This window comes from Simochromis diagramma, unplaced genomic scaffold (genome assembly GCF_900408965.1).
Source record: "Simochromis diagramma unplaced genomic scaffold, fSimDia1.1 OVJJ01000463.1, whole genome shotgun sequence".
In the NCBI taxonomy this organism is placed as follows: Eukaryota; Metazoa; Chordata; class Actinopteri; order Cichliformes; family Cichlidae; genus Simochromis; species Simochromis diagramma.
Window position 1 is genome coordinate 4,228,281 of NW_024386941.1, and position 21,394 is coordinate 4,249,674.

General features: G+C 39.5%; 1 protein-coding gene across 1 annotated transcript; it reads right to left on the bottom strand.

Annotated features, from left to right (window-relative positions):
• Positions 1–2,301: 2,301 nt before the first annotated feature.
• Positions 2,302–18,893, bottom strand: urb1 (URB1 ribosome biogenesis homolog). The gene is made up of 39 exons (XM_040037370.1): positions 18,637–18,893; positions 18,377–18,516; positions 18,137–18,288; positions 17,918–18,047; positions 17,728–17,824; positions 17,570–17,655; positions 17,367–17,492; positions 17,122–17,252; positions 16,845–17,040; positions 16,625–16,762; positions 16,359–16,532; positions 16,153–16,279; positions 15,919–16,041; positions 15,710–15,822; positions 15,515–15,628; positions 15,028–15,144; positions 14,765–14,903; positions 14,518–14,676; positions 13,733–13,932; positions 13,428–13,646; positions 13,167–13,352; positions 12,229–13,069; positions 11,933–12,137; positions 11,657–11,843; positions 11,525–11,583; positions 11,255–11,439; positions 11,059–11,169; positions 10,913–10,976; positions 10,659–10,827; positions 9,535–9,637; positions 9,284–9,444; positions 9,073–9,184; positions 8,760–8,866; positions 8,391–8,534; positions 6,247–6,356; positions 5,909–6,115; positions 5,506–5,747; positions 4,364–4,942; positions 2,302–2,639 (listed from the first exon to the last, which is right to left on the bottom strand). The coding sequence occupies exons 1-39, from the start codon at positions 18,761–18,763 to the stop codon at positions 2,458–2,460; spliced, it is 6,762 nt and encodes a 2,253-aa protein (XP_039893304.1). The 5' UTR covers positions 18,764–18,893; the 3' UTR covers positions 2,302–2,457.
• Positions 18,894–21,394: the final 2,501 nt, after the last annotated feature.

Below are 21,394 nucleotides of genomic sequence, written 5' to 3' on the forward strand. Positions count from 1 at the left end.
CTTAAAAACATCGAGCGCAGAACCAGAACGCCGCATTTCTTGAATGGCTTTATGTTGCCCCCTTGTGACCAAACCTGCAAACTGCATCCAGCCTTTAAAATACAAAACGAGTAGTACTGACAGAAGAAACAGCTGGACTTGAATCGCTAAACACACACGCGGGTGAGGATTTCACGGATATTCCTCTAAGACGATTCATGGTAGAAATAGCAGTAAATGGCTATTATTTTCTTTAGCTGATTTTTGTGAATGAGACAGTAACACGTTCCCTCTCAGATGGCTGGAATGGAGAACTCTACCAGCGGGATTATATATGAATACTATTATGATTACCTGGATCCCGTGATTGTGGATGAGAGAAAGTTAAAGTACTATAAATGTAAGTTGTTTATTTTAACGCTTTACATAATTGTTCTGTCTTGCTTTTATTACACGAAGATAACACATTTTCTATTCTCCTTCCAGATTCCGTTGTTATAATATTTTGGGTAGTCGTCATTACCTTTGTGGCATGTCTTTTTCTCACTTTGAATCTACTGTCTCGCAGTGGAAACCTACCAAAGTAAGTGTAAAGGTCAATTGCCTTTAAAGTGCGTTTTCTAAATGAAACATGTATATGTGTTTCAATATGCGTAATCCCTAAAGGGCTGCTCATACTTAAAATTGTCTTGTTGTCTTTGCAGGAATCACACGTCAACTAATTCAGAGACTCGATCTTTATGAGAACATAGTGAAAAACGGAGGCGATGGACTCAAATTCAAAATGCGATGATAAGGTGCAACAGCACTAATGAAATTTAAAATGAGAAGAAGTGACCATCATTCCTAACATCTCGCAAGATCACTGCAAAGTTCAAGGCTTCCTTAACCATTAAAAAAATGTTACGTAACAGCTGCTTTGAGCTTTAAACCACAGTGTGTGTGTGTGTACATAAGAGCAAGGACAGCGAGAGTATATTAGGCAGCTTTGCTCCTTCCATTTTCATTTTAGTCCCAAAACCTTCTGCTCAAAATTTGTACATACAGTACTTTGGAAAAGTCAAGTTTTCCACCTCTCATTTCTTTGCATTTTACTAGGTAAATGGGAACATGTAAACATACAGGGACATACGGTATACAAGGCAAAACAGACTTTGTATAGTTCTAACAAGTTTTAAAGTCGCCTTTTGTATGACTGACTTTTAGTAGTTTCTTTAAGAATTCTTCAGGAATGGTTCTCCAAGCTTCTTGAAGAACATTCAAAGCTCTTCATTGAGGTCCAAATCAATCCACAACTTTCATTGTGTTTTTTCAGTGTTTTAGTATAGTGTTTTTTCATTGTCATGCTGAAAAATGAAGTTGTTGCCAATCAAACTCTAAAAGTACTTTACTGTGTTAATGACAAGATGTCAAATACCACAGGCTGAAAGGCAGCCCCAAACCATGACAGAGCCTCCACTTAAAAAAAAAAATGGCTATAGACACCCACTGTTGTACCTCCTCCGTACATTTCCACAGTGGTTTGAATGAAAAATTTTACATTTGGATTTATCACACCATAAGACCGTTTGCCACCGATTTTCAGGACAGTTCTTGTGTAACTTGTCACACCTCAGCCTTTTCACTTCATTTTCCTTCCTTAAGAATGGCTTCTTGCCAGCAACCCTTCCACTGAGACTATTTCTAAAGGTCTTGGTGAGCAGTAGATGAACAAAACTGAAGGTTTAAATGCATCTCACAGGTCCTGCGTCACGTCATTTGTTGTTTTTTTCCCCCCGTTTTGCATGAACATGACTAAAAATTACTAGATTTCTGGTTCCTTGCAAGAAAAATATGAAGGAATGTAGGGATGGCCCAAGACTTTGGGACAGTACTCTACATAAAAATATGAACAAAAATCTTAGATGTATTATTTTGATACATATGTCTTTAGTTTTACACTAAAGGAAACAATGTCAAGAATTCCACCTGCAAACAAAGCATAGCTTAACTAAGTTATGCTTCCATCCACATGCTCTTCCTTCTTTGTGACTTCCCAATATAAGGACAATTAATACACACAAAACCAGAAGTACCAATTATTTTTAAAGATACAATTTAAAATTAGTCTTTTGTCAAGTTGTTTGTTATGTTTACACAACACTAGTTTATCATTAAGTGAATTTTCTTTATACTTGAATGATTCATAGGTCAGAATTAGGTGGCTTAACAAAAGATATTCCTATAAAAATATCAGGTACAAGGACTGGACTGAAAATGAATAATAAAGCAGCAAATTTCAAAATAAAAAACGGTTAAAATAACGTTCAAATTGACAACAGATTTGTAAATCAACATTTTATGACAAGACTGTTTTACAAAAGTTTACAAAATGTTTTAAGTCTTTACAGGAAATAAATGCAGCTGAACAGAAGTATGTGAAGTCTCATTTGGTCTATTTTAAAGAACACATTAAGTGTTCACATATAATTTATATATTCAACTCTTCATGGTGATGATGTCATTACAGATGGCTCTTATGTCTACTTTCTTCTGGGATGATTTCACTTTCTCGCACTTGGCTCCGGTCACCAAACTGACATGAGACAGGAAGAGATCAGCCGATGTGGCTCCACTCCACACCTCATGGATGTACAGTGACAGCAGAGACAACCCTGCTTCTGGAAACAAGAAAACAAGACATCAAACTCATTTACAAAACAACCTATTAAAACTTATTGTCACTTTGGGACTTTAAAGATACTGAAAAAGAAAATGTAAACATGTATTTACTATTTTCTTCTATATTTAAATGTATATTTTTACGTACGATGGATTCTACATCACGATTAAAATATGTTTGACAATATATATTATTACTGTAGGCTTTGACAAATGTGGCAAATACAGAGTATCTAATCAATGTAGGGAATATACAGTTGAATTCATAACTTCATTTTGTTAAAAAACACCAAATATAGAATATTCAACCATTTCTTAGACCACCTGTCAAAAAAAAAAGAAAAGAATATTTAAGAAATCTCTAAAACGTGTTTAAAACTAAATATTATGCCATTTATTAGGCAAAATCCTTTGATCCTAACAGGAGTTGTCATTCTTGCTGGCATTGCAATCTCTTTTGTTACTAAGTTAATAGTTTCCAGCTGTTCTCTTTGTTTGTGCAAACTATCTCTGAAGGATTCAAGTCTGGACTTTGACATGATCAGACCATCAGTCTAAATTCCTTTTTCTTAGTCAAATAGTTTCTGCACAGCTTTCAAGTATGCTTGGGGTCTTTGTCCTGTTGGTATATGAGCCAAACAGTTTCTGTGCAAGAGTTTAAACTTAGATTCGTCTCTCCAAAGTACCTCTTTCCAGTTATCTACAGTCTACCATCTGTGTTCTTTGGCAAATCCGAGATGTTTCTGGATGTTTACAGGCCCCAATAATGTCTTTATACCAGCAGCTACTCTTCCTTTTAAGTCTTCTTTATTCAGTTGTCTGAATAAATTGTGGAGGTAATTGTGGAGACCTTCTCAGAGTGATCAAGAAGCGTTTATCTCTACTTGAAGATCAACACTGGTCTTCCTTCTGTCTCTAGTACTTAAAATCTTAAGTTGATTCACATCCACTTCTGTAAGTTTTCATTTTCTGCTTCATTTTCTTCCTCTGGGCCTTTTCGTGAATACCAGTTCAGCAGTTGACTTCAGGGCATGCTCGACCTCACTGTGACAATAATTTCTGTATTTCCCTGTTTGTCTCAAAGACCATGCAGCACCACGAAGTGCAAACTTTTTCCTTTTCCTTTTCAGCGAGTTCTCAACATTTCACCGTTTCGAGCACGAGTGAGGAATTTCAAACATTTTTATTCCCACATTTGAGCTTCTCTGAGGAGTCAGAAATTAATCATTTAACCAGTAAAACTATTTTTTCTCTTCTGGAATGCAAGTAAGCAACTCTAATTTATCCTCTTAATAAAAATATAAAAATGTGCTTTACTATTGTTCCTTCCCTTTTATAAACCAGTAATTTTGAAAAGCCATGGCTAATAACAATAATTGTATTTAAGTCCTAAAAATATCATTTCAATTAAAGATATTTTGCATCCTGGCAGATTAAAAATGACAAAATAAACGATTCTGGTAATTACCAAAAGTGTAAAAGCAGTATGCTTTTGCCAGGGCTTCCATCTTTGTGTTCATCTTTTGTAAGTAATTATGTTTGTTAATGTAAGTTTCCTGCAGCAGCAGCAGAAGCATTGTGACATCTAGGGACCGGGACGATAATCTCAATTTTAAATCCTTTCATACTATATATGTTAACACTACATCCCACTTGTTTAACTGAGATAACTCATCAGTTACAATTTCAGAATGAGGGTTTGGAAAAAGTAGCAGGCTCTTACCAAGTCTAGCCTGATCATGTGTGGCCTCTGGGATGCAAGCAGAGACAACTGCCTGATGCAGCTCTGGAAGGTTGCCTTGGATCTCTAGCAAGGAGATCATAATCTTGGTGAAAAGCTGTAAGGTTTCTGCTCTTGCTGAAATGCTGGAGTGACAGTGAGCTTCAAAGGCCTGATGGTAGAGCCGAAGGAGGTCCGCTTTCAAGCCAAGATCAAGCAGTACAACATCCACAATTTTTGTGTGTTTGATCACAGCCTTTTCAAGCCAGAGCAAGAATTCTTTTGCCCCGTTTTCATCATACGCGTCCTCCACCAAGCACCTCAGGGACCACTTTGTAACCAGGTGCGCAGTAATCCTGGCCAGCCAGCTGGGATCCAGCTTGTCTGTTGGCAGAGCTGGCTGGGGTTCAGAGAGTTGGAAAGCAGGCTCCCAGTGAACAAAGATATTGGTGAGGTAAAGTTTACACTCTGTCAGAAGACTCTTATCTTCATTTTCGGTCTCTGTGTCTTCTGCCAACTTTTCTTTTCGCACATAGACGTGGGAAAGGGAGCTCTTAACTCGGGCCTTATCCTTTCTCATCCCTAAAGAGGAATATGGACAAAACGATATACAATGTGACAATGCAAAATAACAAAACTCTAAATTTTCCACTTCTTTATAAACATAACACTTGTTAAGCCTGATTTTTATTGCTGTTCTTTCGTCAGCCGTTCCTTTGCATTTACTTTTAATTCTAAGGCCAAGTTTCTGAGTTTGGCTGCAAATCAGGCACATTCATAAAACCATATAAATATCAAATATGAAGTATCTACTATTTAGAGATAGCAAGTAGTTATCAAAGCTACACAAAGTAAAGATATTACAAAGTATCTTAATCACAACTGCAAACATGGGTACAAAGTGGATCATACCACATTTTTATGCCAGTTAGTTTCATTCAAACACCTCATATATGTTTATCATGTTCATGCTGTTAAGTTTCAACTGGTAGTTTTTTTAATTAGCTGTTTAAATAAGGCTTGTTTAGGGTTGAAAAATGATCAGTATCTCCTTTTCCATTATGGGCTTGGAGGATGTCCATCAAAGACTACCGTGGCAACTGTACAAGATTCTCTGTATGTTAGAATTTGTTAAAAGCACTCACCCATCACCTCCTTCACTTTGTGCTTTTCTGACAAGGCTTGTATTTGGGTAAGAAGTTCTGTATTGTGGGACGAGGAGGCCCAGCAGTGAAGCAGAGCGAGGGCTTCGGTGCAGGACAGAGGCTGTGGCTGGAGCGTGAGCCGGTCTGCCTGTTTGCTTACATGGAGAGCAGTCGCACGATGCTTCAGCACAGAGCAAAGAGTCTGTAGAAACAAGCTGAGCTGAGCAGCCTTCAAACCCAACCTGTCAGAAGGAGATGAAACGATGACATCTTTCATCAAAAGACAGTTAACATTTACTGGACATCTTAGGTTTCATCACTGCACGTGTGAATAAAAGTTTTGGGTAAAGTGCCCGAGGTGTGGACTTTCTAACAGCCCTGAATGATGGATGAGACACGTTACCCGAGATGTCTCGTGATAGTTGACGCCACACATAAGAATTCACTGATGAGTGGCGGAGGAAGACATTTCACAAAGCTCTGAGGTTTCTCCTCAGCAGATAAGGAGGTCTTTGCTTCATCCACCTGCTTCTCCTTCTGCCCGAGGGCCGTAAACCACAGCACATGAAACAGATCGATGATGGCGCACAGCAGCTGCCAATCCAGATTCCTGTCAATTAAAAACAGACATATGTAACAAATATGTAACTGATGAAAATCATCATTAAAATATCAAAATAAAAATTTAAATATCAAAATAAAGAACCAAAATTTAACAGCAAACCTTAATTTAAGGCTCACCTTTTTTCAACTATTTGCATTATCCAGGTTAGGAGCCCAGAGGTCTTGGTGAGGTTATGCACCGCTTTGGTCACATGAGCAGCCTGACACAACACCCTGATGATCTGTGCCTAAAAAGTGAGAAATACATGTACGTGATATTCTTATTTTTCCTGTTTGTGTACATTTCAGAGAATCACGCACCTTATCCTCAATAATGTGTTCGTTTTCAGAACTTTACAGTGGTACTTTCTGATCTCTTTCTTCATTATGTGAAGGATTTGGCTCTATAACCTACTAGTGTAATGAATAACTATCTTATTATTGGTGTTTTTCATTATACGCAGTAATAGCTGAGTAATGTGTAGTCCATTCTGCACAGAGTTGTTATAGTTTTTCTATTTTCTAGTGAGTTTTTATCTTGTTTTAATTTTTTTTTTAAAATTCATTTTAGCTTCAATAGGTTTCCAGAGTGGGTTTGCTTGTTTCAGGTTAGTTTTCAGTCCTCAGACGTCAAATGCTGATGGGGTATTGTCGTCACCTCACCCGGGACGAACAAGTGTGAATGCGATAACTTAAGAACGAGGTGAAGTATGAGTTCAAATCTCAGTGACCTCGACCTCAAATTCAGAGGTCAAGTTTTCTGAAAATTCTGTGAATGCGTTAACTCAAGAAGAAAGTCACCTAGGATTTTCATAATCATACAATAGGTGCATCTACTAGGAGGCTGAGGGGTAGCACTGGTAACCGCTAATTTTTATCAATTGTATCAGTTTCAGCGTTAATTTAAGTCCTTTTCTTTATTAATATCACAGCAGTTATATGCTAACGGTAGCATTTAGTATGGCTATTACAATAAAAACAACTTTTTGAAAGCAGCTAACACACAGTCACACATCCATAGTCACAAAAATTGATCGAGGGCTCATCAGACAACTTAATTATATTAAGTAAATAACAAATTGTGCCAAACTAACATTAATACTAAAACTAAGGATATTTCTTCTATATTTTTATTTTAGTTTTCCAAGTTCAAAAAGATTATTTCAGTAGTTTTTGTTTATTTAAACAATCTGGTTTTTATTTTTACTTTAGTAAACTATAATTTGTTTTCATTCCCAGTTTTAGATTTTAAGTTTAGCTGTAGTTAACTATAATAACTTTTGTTCTGCATGCAAACTAATTTTCTAATCTTTTCGAGCCCCAAAAACAACAGTTTCCTGAATCCACCGGGTACAGCATGATGTTTTCTTTCCTTCTCATCACACAAAATAAGTTGCTGGATGTGCAGAGAGGCAAAAGCAACTGCATTAAGTTGGCCCCAGAGATCCACCTGAATAGTGAACTCCCCCAAAGCTGGCAGCAAAGGGGTCGGATTTTAACAGTTTGCTAGAAATGACTGAAATCACAGCAGCTCATTTGCCCCCGATCTCACCATATTCTTAGCATCCTCCTCTATCACACCAACCCTGTACATGTCCTCCTTTAGTACATCCATAAACCTTCTATTACAGAAGTAACTATAAAATAGATTCAAGGAGAAAGCACATGTCCTAAAGACACAGGAATATGTTTGACATCTAGAACATAGCGGGCAAACAGATGGATAAATTACTGTTTGAACGACGTGGTAATGTGGAAACATTTGAGTGTACCATGAGTCGTCTGAAATGGTTTTCAACCAAGAACCAATTAACCAGCAAATCCTAATCTTATTCTATGTAGAATCATATTATACACGTGTGAAACTGGTTGCTGTAGGGGTTGAATTTAAGAACATAGACATCAAGTCTTGCTTAGAAAGAAATTGATAGCATGGTAAATATTTTGACACAAATCTATGCCCTTGGAGGAAACTGTATCAGTGAGAGCATATTCACATAAATCAGCAAGAAAGACAAGCTCGCTGTCATGCCAAACCTTGAACAGTCACAGATATAAAAATGCTGTCAGGAGAGAGATTAGTGAGACAAAACAAACCATAAAGGCCCTGGTTGGTCTGAAAATGTCAATATATCACCCAATAGTAATACAAAAGTTTGAAAGGCTCAATCTTCCTTTAGATTTAACTTTTTTAGGACATATTGTCTTGATCTAAAATGAAGATTTCTTCAAAACTCAACTAGAAAAAATGGTGACACAACTACAGACAGACAAGCGTGTACCTGGAAGTGTTCATCACACAGAGGGCTGCTGCTGAAGCCTAAAAGGATCTGAAAGATGCCTTGCTGGTTGCACAGGTCATAGCAGTGTCCATCTTTCATCCCTTGCTCCAGCACGCTTAGAATCCACTCACGTTCCACCTTGTGCTGCAGAAAGAAAGAAAACACAAACAATCACGACTCCCACGTCTTTCAACCCTTCACAAAAACAGTCTAAAAAAAGGCCTGAGCTAAGCAAACAAACCGATAAAGGTTGCTCATCCAAGAGGAGTTTATTTGGACAGTCATTTAAGTTCAAGGAAGCGTCACCAATCATGTTTAACACCAGACGGCACCAGAATACAAAAACAGTGTTTTCACCAGTTTCTTTACCTCCAAGTCAAAACTGTAGAAAAGCTTAAAAAACTCAGGGACTCTTCTGAAGTCCAAACTCTGGTGGGATAGCAGAAATCTGTTCAGCACCACGTACATGTGGTCCTCTGGGAAAAGCGAACAAACACGTGAAGGTCAAGGATTCTTTTGTTATTACAGGAAACGGTAGATAGAAAAACAAGTGCAAACCATGACTGTGATTCTTATTCAGGATAGATTAGCCTAAAACCTACTTTCAACCCAAAAAGCATCTCTTAGTAAATAATAAAACTTATGTCAGCAGAAAGATATTCAAGTTTTCAGGGTTACACACCAGGTTTGAGCATCTGCTGAGCCACTTTGGTGATGTAAGTGGTCATGACAAATGGGAGTCTTTGATTCTGTTGCTGAATTCCATTTTTTACCATGTCCATCAAGTAGAGCAGCTGTGAGACAAAAACAAGCCCGTCAGTGTTTCCAAACACACAACATTTACACACACACACACACACACACACACACACAAGATGTCTCTAATATTTTACCTGTCTCTTTTCTCTGAACTGAGCACCCTCCAGATGTTGGTAGAAGCAGCTAAGCACGTGGTACGCTGCCGCCCTCACCTTTGGATCATAGCTACTCAGAGCCATTACAGTTACTCCAAGAGCGTGGCTGGATACAAACTTCAGGCAGTCAATAACACATTCTGTCAAAGAGGAGGAAATACGCAACAGATATAAGAAGTGATAATTTAAACTAATTATACTGAGTGACGACAACCAGTGAAATATGATACCTGGCCGCAATATGGCGCTGAACAGAGGCAACAGAAAACACGGATCATACAAATTCCCAAGGTCTTTCACTTTATTATTATTGTAGAGTGGCTCCGTGCTTTCCTGAGAGAGGGTAAGAACATGTACATTACACAAACATATAATGCAGTGTGTCATTTACCACTAATTGACACCGATCAGGCATAACCTTATCTTTTGCTGCCAGCGCAGCCCTGACCCGTCTGGGCATGGACTCCACCAGACCCCTGAAGAATCTGGTGGAGTCCATGTTAGCAACAGATCATTTAAGCCCTGTAAGTTGCAAGGCGGGGCCCCATGAATCAGACTAGTTTGCCCAGCACATCCTACAGATGCTTGACTGGATTGAGATCTGGAGAATTCAGAGGACAATTCAAGTTTCAATCTTGTTGTTGTGCTCCTCAAACTACTCCTGAACCAAAGCATTTGTGGTGCATTATCTTGCTGAAAGAGGCCTTTTTCCATGAAAAACTGTACATGGTCTGGAACAATGCTTAGGTAGGTGCTACGTGTCAAAATAACATCTAAATGGATGGCAGGACCCAGGGTTTCCCAGCTACAGATTTCCCAAAGCATCAGGCTGCCTCCGGTGGCTTGCTTTTTTCCCCATAATGCATCCTGGTGCTAGGTGTTCCCCAGGTAAGTGATGCAGCTAGCCATCCGAGGTCCAGTTGTGATGCTCATGTGCCCATTGTTGGTGCCCCTGACAGCAGGCAGGGGTCAACATGGGCACTTTGACTGGCCTGGAGCTGTCCGGCCCAATACACACCAATCTATGATAAACTGTGCATTCTGACACCTTTCTATCAGAACCAGCATGAACTTTTTCAGGAGTTTGACCTATAGACGTTTATCTGCTGGAACTGAGAACAGGGACCAGGGATCAGAATTTGGCCCTTGCTAAAATCCACAACTGCCAATTTTTCCTCCTTCCACCAAATCAACTCCGAGGACAAAATGTTCACTTGTTCCCTCATTGATCCCACCCACTAACATACGGCACGATAAACACATAATAAGTGTTATTCACTTCATCAGTCAGTGGTCATAACATTATGCCTGATCGGTGTAAATCTGAAAAGTAAATATGATGTTAAACATTAACCTGCGGGATGATTTTGCGCTGCTGTGGAAAGTGTGCAATAGTTTGCAACATCTTGTCAGGTTTGAGGAGAGCCAACAGGTCATCTGAGCTGGTCTGCTTCCACAGAGAAGCTCCCAGGCTTTTACTGGTCTTGTGGTGCTCCACTGCCGTTGGGCCCCACAACAATGACCTGCAGTTGAAAACTCACACTGAGTTTTTGTATTAAACAAGCACACTTCTAGCATTTAGAACATAAAAAGATGAATTCAACCTACTGGAACTTCAGCAGGCTGACTTGGTTTCTTTCATATTCCTGAAGAAGCAGCAACAATTTTTGATCTGCAAAACAGAAGAAGATATAAGAGGATAAGACAATAAAAACGCAAAAAAAGAAAAAAGAAAACAGGTTTTCTTGTTTTACCTGAAGTACTCAGCGTAGCTCCGTATGCTCCCAAAAGTACAACAAAATGATTGATGTTGCAGACACTCGGGCTTTTCTTCACCAGACCGAGTAGGAGGAATACCAACTCTTCTAAATTGACAACAAATGTGTGTTTTTGTGATTAAATTGTGATTTGGAATCTTTAAAAAAAAAAAAAAACTTTATTGCATTGTACCTTTAATCTGGCAGCTGTTAGACCCTTCAGAGTCCAGCATGGTGGGCAGGAACAGAGAATGGCTGGAGATCATTGTGTAAAGAGTGGGTAAAGGTATCAGGTCCTTTTGAACCTCAGTGCCACAATACATCACTTCCAACAGGCTGCTCAGAGTGTTCAGGAAGTGGTGATCTCTGTAGCGATATCTGAAAGATTTAAGAATATTTTTCAGTCACTCAGCAAAAGTTATGAAACATTAAATAGCAAAACGGATTTAAATAGATAACCTACTTTAGTCCATTTTTGACAAAATTGTTCCACTCAGATGCAGTGATGTCTTCTTTGGATATCTGTATAAAGAAATTAAGTTAGGAAATGCAAAAAGTTTAAAACTTACAAAATGTATGCGTAAAGTAAACCCACTAGCACTCGCTGTAGTCTTTTTAAGATGCTGTGCTCCTGCTCTAATGGGGAAGTAGCCTGATCTTTCGAGTGGCTGTAAGAGGCAATGAGACACTTGATAGCTGCAGTGGCGACAGACTTCCTCCATTTTTCCTGTTCTTCTGGGCAATCAGCCAGCTTGTCACTGATAACATCTACTAGTTGCCATCTGAAAGAGCAAAGAATATTCATCAAGTAAGTTTTGACAGGATCATTTATTTATTTTTTGTAGTTTTGTAGTGCGACTATAAATTTCACCTTTCAAAACTGTCCACATTTTGAAGAGCACTGGGAAGACTGTTGATCAAATCCCTGATGTCCTTGCTGTTTGCAGAGAGCTTTATCAAACTGCCTAGAGTTTCCGTAAGCTGGGCTCCGGACTCTTCTGTCAGGTTTCCCAGAACACACTGGGAGAACTTGGCGAGTAACACTTGCTTCAAGGCTTTCAAAATGTCTTTTTGCACTATGAAACAACAGCAACCAAGCATACCTCAATTAGTATATCTATAGCAATACGAGATAAAAGAGTAACAATTATTTGTTTCAGTACGTACCATCTTTGGGTCTGGCTGGGTCCTCTCTGCTTGCCACACGTAAGTACATATTAATCAGTGGAAGGAAGGCTTCCGATTGGTCAGAAAGCTTCTCCATGTTTTCAGGTTCAAGACACCACATCTCAAACCGGAGCCGGTGAGTGGAGCAATTCTGCAGCAGGAGAGAGCTGATAGCCAGAGAGTCTGAGAGTGGTCTTTGGAGACAGTGCAACAGCACATCTGTGTGGAGGAGTTTTGCACTGCTTGGCTCACTGGATAGAAACTGGAGCAAGAATGCCTCCAGTGCAGGCTTGGAACAGGACAGCAGCAGGGTGCCCAGACCAAAGAGGTGTGCCTGTGTCAGAAATGTGCCATGGTCCTGGGAGGCCGTATATTTACACTCTGTGAGGATCTGTAGAGCTGCCTGACCGTAAATGCTGAGCTCAAAATTTGCCCCCTTACTGCTACTGGGGGAGATGAGGCTGTTGTGTGGGAGGAGAAGCAACTTGGAGACAACTTCCCTCAAATTACCGGAATCCATGTAGTTGTGCAGAGACAGGAGGCCCTGGAAAGTTCTGGAGTGTTTCTTTGCCGGTTTAGAGCCCTTCTCCACCAATTCCTGAAGAGCAGCTTTTTCCAAAGCTCCCATGTAGCTCCTCAGAAGCTCTAGATGATTTAGTTCTTGAAGAACAGGGGCACAGAGCTTCAGGAGGACCAGAATATTATCTGTCATCAGTGAACACAAATGCTTAAGTCTGACAGGGTTTAGAGAGTGAGGAGGCATGGCAGATAGCTCCAGAGCCAGAAACCACTGCTCCAGATATGGATGCTTGAAGATGGAGCCAAGAGCTGAAAGAAGGATCTAAAGAAAGAGAGTTTCATTAAAAAAATCCTTCCCTCCAAAAAAGGAGAATATTGCAAAGTCTGAAAAAACACAGTAAACGCATTATTTTTCTAACCTGCTGAATATTAACTTCAACCGTGGAGGACTGGTTAAGTTCCAGAAAGAGGTCTGACCCTTCTTGGGATTTCTCTACAGCTAGTTCAGAGTTTTTTGCCTCCTGAAAGCCTTGGAGCTTGATCACCATCTTTTCGAGTATTTCCATCAAGGTCCTCAACACGGAAGCTCCTACGTCTTTAGAGAACTGTGAAGAGGGAAATGATGCACTGTTTAGATATTCAACAATGTGAGGAGGACGGGGCTTGTTTTGCGCACCTACCGTTCCAAAGTTTTCCACAGTTGATCTGATGTAGAGTAATATCTGCTTGATTGCAACTGGAAACTCTGCCAGAGAAAGGGAAGCTAAAGCTTCTTCTGCACTTTTCCTGAAGGTATCCTTAAGCAAAGTGTCTGGACCTTGGATGTAGGCAGCTTTCATCAGTGCAGTGTATGATGTTTGATCTGATAATCCTTTTGCATGGCATTCAGAAGACTGGAACTAACAAAATAAACAAGAGTATTAGTCCAAGTACTATGTCTAACCATGTCTGGTTAGGCAATCTTGTTGTATCACTAAAAACCCACCAATTCTTCACGGCACTGCTGTGGTAGCCACTTGGAGTAATATTGATGAAAACATACAATGGCTGAATGAGGAGAGGTAAAGCATTCAGAGGAGACAAACTCTTTATCGTACTGCAGCAGAGCCAGACAGAGAGGGAGTGGCTCTCTCTGACAGTGCAGCACATCTGAGAGCACTGCAGCCAAGTATTCATATACCATCCCTAAGAGACACAAAGACAGATGGTTACAAACATCATAGATCACAGTACATTTACTTTTCAATCAAAGTGTCCATGAACAGAATGGGTAAATGTCTTTTTAAACATTAATTACAGGCTATGGGCCAGATTCACTAAACTGGGTTTTGGCATTAAAAACAACAACAACAAAAACCCACAATGTATTTACAAAGAGAGCGCAGTGATTGCCAATATTACCTACAAGAGATGGGAACTCAGAGATTTTGTTGCAAATGTGTTTGTTGGAGATTCTTTCACAAAGTGCAAAATATAGGCAAAGAATATTTAAATCAAGCAAATTAAGTTCCTAAAGTTTGCGACACACAGTTTAGTACTAATTACAGCGATATTTAATGCGGAGAAAACGTATTATTTTCCGAGCTTGATATTGAAATGAACTGACTGTGCCTGTGATTGCACTCGCATACAATTTTGTCCCGTTTAGTAAATCTGGCCCTATATTTAAAGTTGTACTTCTTATACTGCATAACAAATTTCATGCTTTAAAAGTTTTTTTGCAAATTTGTGATTTCACTCTTTGTCACAAGTGAGGCAGAAATCATTTACCACTATCTGCTGGCAGCTTGTTTCGGGCCTCCAGGGCAGCGGGTACCAGGGCACTGAAGGGGAAGGTTTGCATGATGAGATCTTCACTTACAGCTGGGCCGAACTCCTCCAACTCACCATCACTGGCCTCCATAATGATATCGAGCATGTCTATGACATCTGAGATGAAAAAGTAAAAAGCATAAACATTCACGGACATACTTGAGCCCTAAAGAATTCAGCATTGATTCCACATTTAAATGCTGACCATCTATGTGAGAAACTGGGACACTGGCTGTGTCACCCTCCTGGCTACTCAGATTCGCTTGCAGATAACCTGCTTCCTGGACCAGGCTGGCCACTTTATCTGTGTATTCATAGGAGCTGCACACCAGTTTAACCAACACCTGGAGCAAGAGACAGATTTTAAGAGTTTATTATCAGGCATAAGGATTAAAACCTTTATTTTTTCCAACCTCCAATATGACGGTTATGTAGAAAAGTAGGAAAAAAAAAAACTGGAAGACTTACCCGCTCCAAGAACTGAATAACAGTTTCTTGCTGGTTTGGCTCTAGTCTGGCCAGCTGTTCAAGCCAGAGCTCAAGCTCAGTCCAGGTGTGCTCGAACACACCAGTGTCCTTTAGTACCTAAATACAACACAGGACACCAATTGCTTTAGCAGTACTGCTGGAGGAAATTTGTCCACACGAATATAAACCTCTTAAAATAAAATCCTTAAAAGACTTTAGCTTAAGCTGCTCTGATTTCATTAACTTAAAGAAGTTCAATGGAGGATTGAACTGTACCCTACAAAAGATAAATATCTGCTAACATACATACATATAATCCCTCCAGGAATGATGCCCTCGTATATAAAAATATAACATGCTTACAGTTTGTTTGCCTAAGTGGACCAATCTTGAATAAATAAGCACTAATTCAAATATCTAAATATATACAGTATGTCTCATATAATGCAGACTGAAAGCACAGAGGAAAAGGCAAAATGCTCCTTACTTTTAGAACAAGCATCTGTGTGGAGGCTTTCAGGTGGCTGCTGCTCACAAACATCTTGAGAAGCAGGTAAAATACCGATTTCTCTCCAGATGATGAATCTTTATCTGCAGCACCCTGTGAAAACAGAAAAACGTTTTAGAATAGATGTGTTTTAAACCAAAAATAAAAATAAATCAGAGAATTTAACTTCCTTACCTGCATACGGAACCAGGAGAATTTGCTTGCGGGAAGATCCAAGGCCAACTGCAGTACGTGGTGCTGCAAAACTGGGGGGACTTCATCCTTTATTCCTTTCTCTGACACAATGCCTGGACAGATAAAAACCAGTGTCAAAGGCCATTTATTGGAAAAAATAAGCTTTAAAAAAAGCAAAAGTTGGAGCTTAATAATGCCAAAAACATTACCCTTTAAAAGCTTGCTGAAGTCAAATTTGCACTGGCTAACCAGATGCGGCACCACTTTCTGGTAAAGGCATATGAGCTGAAGAATCAGAGCCTTCAGCAAGATGACCTCAGCTGTATCTTCAGCTGTTCCAAAATAAAGCACAAAGGACAATCAACTCAGATCCTTTTGGGGTTTTTTTTAAAAAATAGGATTCATTGGAATAAACAATAATCATGTACTGTGAATGCTACTACCAGGCACTTTGCATTTAGTCAGTTTAGCATCCCCTTCGCTTTTATCCTTTTTTTCTTCAGAGCCAGCTTTCTCCTTCTTGCTAAGTGACTGCCACTTTTCAATTATGCTTGTCATGTCAGGCAAAATCTGGAACAGAGCATGAACAATGATTCGAGCCTTTAAAGGTGGATCATTTGCTTTTATTAAGGAACTTTCCTGAACCTACCTTGCCGAGCATCTCCCTGTACTGCTGCACTAAATCCCCCATCATCTCAGCAGTGTATAGGTCTGAGCTGCACCACACAGACTTATCCAAAAGATACTCTATGTTCTTACTGGCTCTTTTCAAGATGAAATTGACCACCGACAGGGTTGTAAGGTGTGCTCCTGTATTAGCAAGCTGTCAAATCAGAGAAGACACATTTAAGTAAAGAAAAAGTTTTCAGTCTTTACTGCAGTAATAAGTTTATTTTATGAGGCTCAGTCACTTACAATAAGGCCCTGTGTGAAGAAGCTCTTGTTGCAGACTGGAGGAAGAGATATCACCATCACCATGGAGAGCAGGCGAGGCAGAGGGATGACCTCCTGAGTTTGAAAGACTGTGGATATCTCTGGCTGGGCCTCGTAGATCTGATATAGAAATGTAAAGGTGACTATTACCATCTAAAAACTGATAAGATATTATTTTAACACTTTTACCACCAACAGTTACCTTTTTAAGAAGCTTCACATTGTCTTGCCAAGTAGTTTTGAGGCGCGGAGCATATGCATACTGAGTCTCCTTGAAGTATCTGGACAAAATATCGGGGGTAGCTTTCAGCACATTCACCACCAGATCTGCCACCAGTTCATCCTCAGTCGCCTGTTTCAGCCCCACCAAAAACTGGAGCAAAACAATGTTACCAGGCCTGCAAAGAAGTAAAATCCAGTGATCCACATGAGAAGTTCTCAGAAAAGGACAATGTGAAATTGGAATGTTAATGACTTACCTGCCAGCTGTGCCAAAGCTGACATCATGAAAGCTGATACCATGCTTACGGGAGCAACACAGATCAAGAAGGAAACTGTGAGCGAGTTCCCGGATGACTGTCATCCCAGAAAGCTCAGTGTTTTCCGACATCTTAAAAATATCATGTAATTAAATACAAACGTTACTTGGACATGTTAAAGTAAACTGACCTGACACAATCTTTGTTTCTTTTGACACAAAACAGCAAAACAACAAGCGACCTACTCTGTCATCATCCACGGTTGCATCTGCAATCCCATTCCATTTATACAGCGACGCGATGCTGGCCAACACAGCAGGTGTGAAGAAACGTACTTTCTGTGTTTTACTGATGGCTTTGTTTAGAACAACCTACAGAAAGACAGAAAGGAATACATCTTATTACTAAATCCATGATCTGATCTCAAATGTCCTGGACTAGTACTTACTTTAGTTTTCAATGTGGACAAAATCAGGTTGACTGTGGACATCCGGTCCTCCTTCAGACCTGTATTCAGGATCACTGGCAGGAGTTCTAACACACCAAATGAACATGTTACTCACAGACAGTCCACTGCATAAATTATAATTTATATCTAAATATTACCTTTGATTTCTAATATTTGTCCGACTGTTGCGTTATCACCAGACACCACGAAAGAGAGCACAAACTGGATAAAAGCCTGGCGGACATCAGGTCTACCCTGTAAAATTATAATATCCAGAAAAGATTTATCTACAGAATACGACTAATCTGATGCACATCATAAACCCTGTGGACAAATACTGCATCGCACCTGCTTATCCTTCATCTTTGCCAATCCAGACAGAAATTTGTTAATGTGAAGGTGACTTAAGACCTCTCTGGCAGCTTCTGGACCCTGGGTGACCAAGGCGCACAGAAGACCGAGACACTGGCGGATAAACCTGTGTTCAAAGGGAAACAACATTGGTTTTGAGGCCAGAATGATTTTAAACTGAGTGTCATTGTGCTCTACTGAAATCCACAAATCAACCTGTGGTTTGCTGAACGGAAAGACCCCTGCAGGAGTTTCATGTAGCTGAAAACGGTCTTCTTCACAATGGCATTGCCAACCATGTTGAAATGGGAGAGGTCACTGGCTGTCCTTAGAAGAATCGCCTCCAGGCTCCCAAAAATCAGCATCATCTGTACAGAAACACGATCAGAGTTTAACTCAGAAACCTCAGAAAGAGTGAGCCGGGCCAGAGCCGTCCGCTGAGAAACTAAAGCTTACCTCACTCTCTACGTGTTTTTCTCCTTCGAGCAATTTGAAGATCTCTGCACACTCCATGGAGATTTTAATATAACCTTCAACCACATCGTACAGGTCGGACCGTGGCAACTTCTTAGCGGTCGATATAAACTTCTCCAGTCCTGCAGACGAAAAAAGGAGGGGGGCAAAGGCGGGATGCCGATAAAACAATGCATAGTTGACTGAATGCATAACACAATATTATTACTTCAAGCTGATGATTTGTACATACTATCACTCACCCTTCATGGCTGTGGTCGGGTCCTTCAGCATGGCTTTAAAAACTGTCCCATTGAACTCCGGAATCGTTTCTTTTTTCCGCGGAGTGTCTGACTCAGCAGACTCGTCGTTGCGCCGCTTTTTACCCATTTTGTTATATACAAACAACAATTACCACTGACGTGAGTTTTTTTTTTTGCACTATCCTGCCATGTAAGTGTTGTCACCCACGTTGCTCTGTAAACAGAACGCGGTACAACGGAATTATCATCCGACCAGAAACGTTCGCTATTGAAATTTAGTTCCGCATTATCATGTAAGTTAAATAAAATGTATTTTGTCTCCTCCGTCTTTTACATAAAGCACATGCACATTTCATAAAATTTGCGACATTTTACATCCCTTAAACATGTAAGAAAACCAGTTAGCTTATTCTTTTATACTGTCTGCCTTTAGCTTGAAGGCTAGGTGTGAAAACTCTCTTAGAAGTATTTTTTAATATTCAAGATTTTAATATTCAAGAAGAGGGCGCCGGTCTACAACACTTTTGATCCAAATCTTTCACTTTTGCCTTAAGTCTCTCTCTCTCACTCACACACACACACACACACACAGAGAGAGAGAGAGAGAGAGAGAGATGGGGGGGGGGGGGGGGGGTGCTTAAATATTAAAGAATTTAAGAAAGCTAGAAAACTCTTCATACCACCAGGCACCGATTTAATCATGTAATTCACATTTTCTTACAGGCTACAAGTTTTAATCCGATCTGCAGAATTTTACTCAAGCTTGAATTATTGAATGTTACAATAATGAAGCCTGTCACCAATCAATGATTAATCCCTCCCCAGATGTCATCTTGCACTGGGATCACACCAGCAATAGTTCTTAGACTACATCCATTTTTCAGACTTGGTCAAAAAATCACCTTCCAGGATGGTTCTGACTACAGTGGGTGTATTCAGGATGAGATTTTGTCATTGCACGAGAAACACAAACTCAAGATAGGTAGAAAGATAGAAACCCCTTTTTTTCTGCTCCATTTAGTGCTCGCACATTCCACCATCCACATGTGTTTGTGGTTGTCAACACATAGCATTGCTAGCATGCAAAATCCAGTCATGAAAGTGGGCAGGTTGAATTCAAATAGTTGAAATGAAAGATTTGTGTAGTCTGGACTACAAAGAAGAAGTAGAGAGACCTATCAGGGAATGGCCCTCATGCTGTGTATGAGTTTTACATCCTTTTTATTTATGCATGTTTGCAAATCCCCATGCAGACAAGCTCTACCTGCTGCTTAAACTTGTGGGGTCCAAGAACTCTCCGGCTTTGCAAATGCTGCAAATCCCCTGCAAGATACAAAGTTTCCAACAGCCTTTATTCTAGTTTTTTATATTTAACTAAAGCATAATAAGTTAGGGAAAACACACATTTTGCTGAGCCATGCAGACATAGTTGTGGCTTAGATTTGTATCCTATTTAAAGTGTATCTGGTTTTTAACCACAGTGGTGCCTTTTCTCAGTTATTCTCTCAGCAAACTTTTGCAGACGCTGCCTAAACAGATCTAAAAGCTGACTTTGATGTGATAAGTAACCAGTGCTATAGGTTAAAACGAGCTATGTGGTCTGAATATCCTATTTTGCCACATGGTGTTTGGTTTGCAGCCTTCCCCTCTTGTTCAGCGTCTATTCTTCTTGATTTGCAAAGAGAACATCCAGCAGTTCATCTGGTGGTTGAGCTCAATTCTTTCTCAGAATATCTGAATATCCTCATAACACAGGCAGCATTATACATCACACATGATATGTTTTACAACACTAGTCTGCATTTCCAAAACCACACATCTGTTTTTGATGATTGTTGAGAAAGACAGCTATTATTTTTTTTGTGGAATGAATTTGAATGGGATAGTAATATTTCACAAACTGGAATTTCAGCATAACATCTTGTGTAACTTGTGTTCCCACGAATATGTTTAAGCGTAATTTTTTTATTCAATTGCATGGCCAACAGGGGTCACCTTTGCCTGGTTTAAGAATTTGAATTTTTTGCACCGAATAATGACTTGCAGAATGACTTGCAGCCTGTTATTTTCTGCAGTGTTACTCCATCTGATTTGATTCCAACTCACTGATGTACTCAAGTGAGACACCACAAAGATGGCACAGATGCTTTGTGATGAATGTGATATGACGTGTTACAGCACACTGTTTATTTTTTTAAACTGAATTATAGAGCTCTTACTTACTTGTGCCCTCAGTCAAGGAAACAGGCCCATTATTTTAAACTCAAATTGAACAGCATTTAATTTTCAGTATTTACGAAACACCAGAAGTTGCTGGATCATCTTCCATCTTGCGCAAAACCTCGACCAAACCTCTCTTTTATAATTTGTTTATTTATTTTTTATGTATAAAGTAATACTTACAGGCTGATGCAACTTGTCAAAAAAGTGATTGTCAGCTTTTTTGGAGCTACAGACTGAACAGAATGTTTAGTCAACAAATGCCTTCAAGACATTGCAAAAGAAATCAAAACATAACCTTAATAATTGAGCAAACATATTAAATAGTGACAGGTAATACAAACAGAATTAAAATGAAAAATGAGCTAAGTATTCTGCTGACACTGTTTTACAAAAAAACAAATTAATAAAAAACAATCAAACAAATCAAAAAAGAACTCTGAAACTTTTCACACTGAGCATAAATTATGCAGCAAGATAAAGGTAACCCACCGGCTTCGGCAGTCAAAAAGAGTCTTTGAAATGTTGTTTTTCTTCA

What these genes read in the sequence shown, in the direction of transcription:
- urb1 (XM_040037370.1), bottom strand. Translation starts at nt 18,763, where the DNA reads ATGGGTAAAAAGCGGCGCAACGACGAGTCTGCTGAGTCAGACACTCCG. An exon ending in CAAAGATGAAGGATAAGCAG is followed by an intron (nt 17,825 to 17,917) that starts GTGCGATGCAGT and finishes ATAATTTTACAG; the next exon opens with GGTAGACCTGATGTCCGCCA. An exon ending in AGCTTTGGCACAGCTGGCAG is followed by an intron (nt 17,041 to 17,121) that starts GTAAGTCATTAA and finishes ACTTCTTTGCAG; the next exon opens with GCCTGGTAACATTGTTTTGC.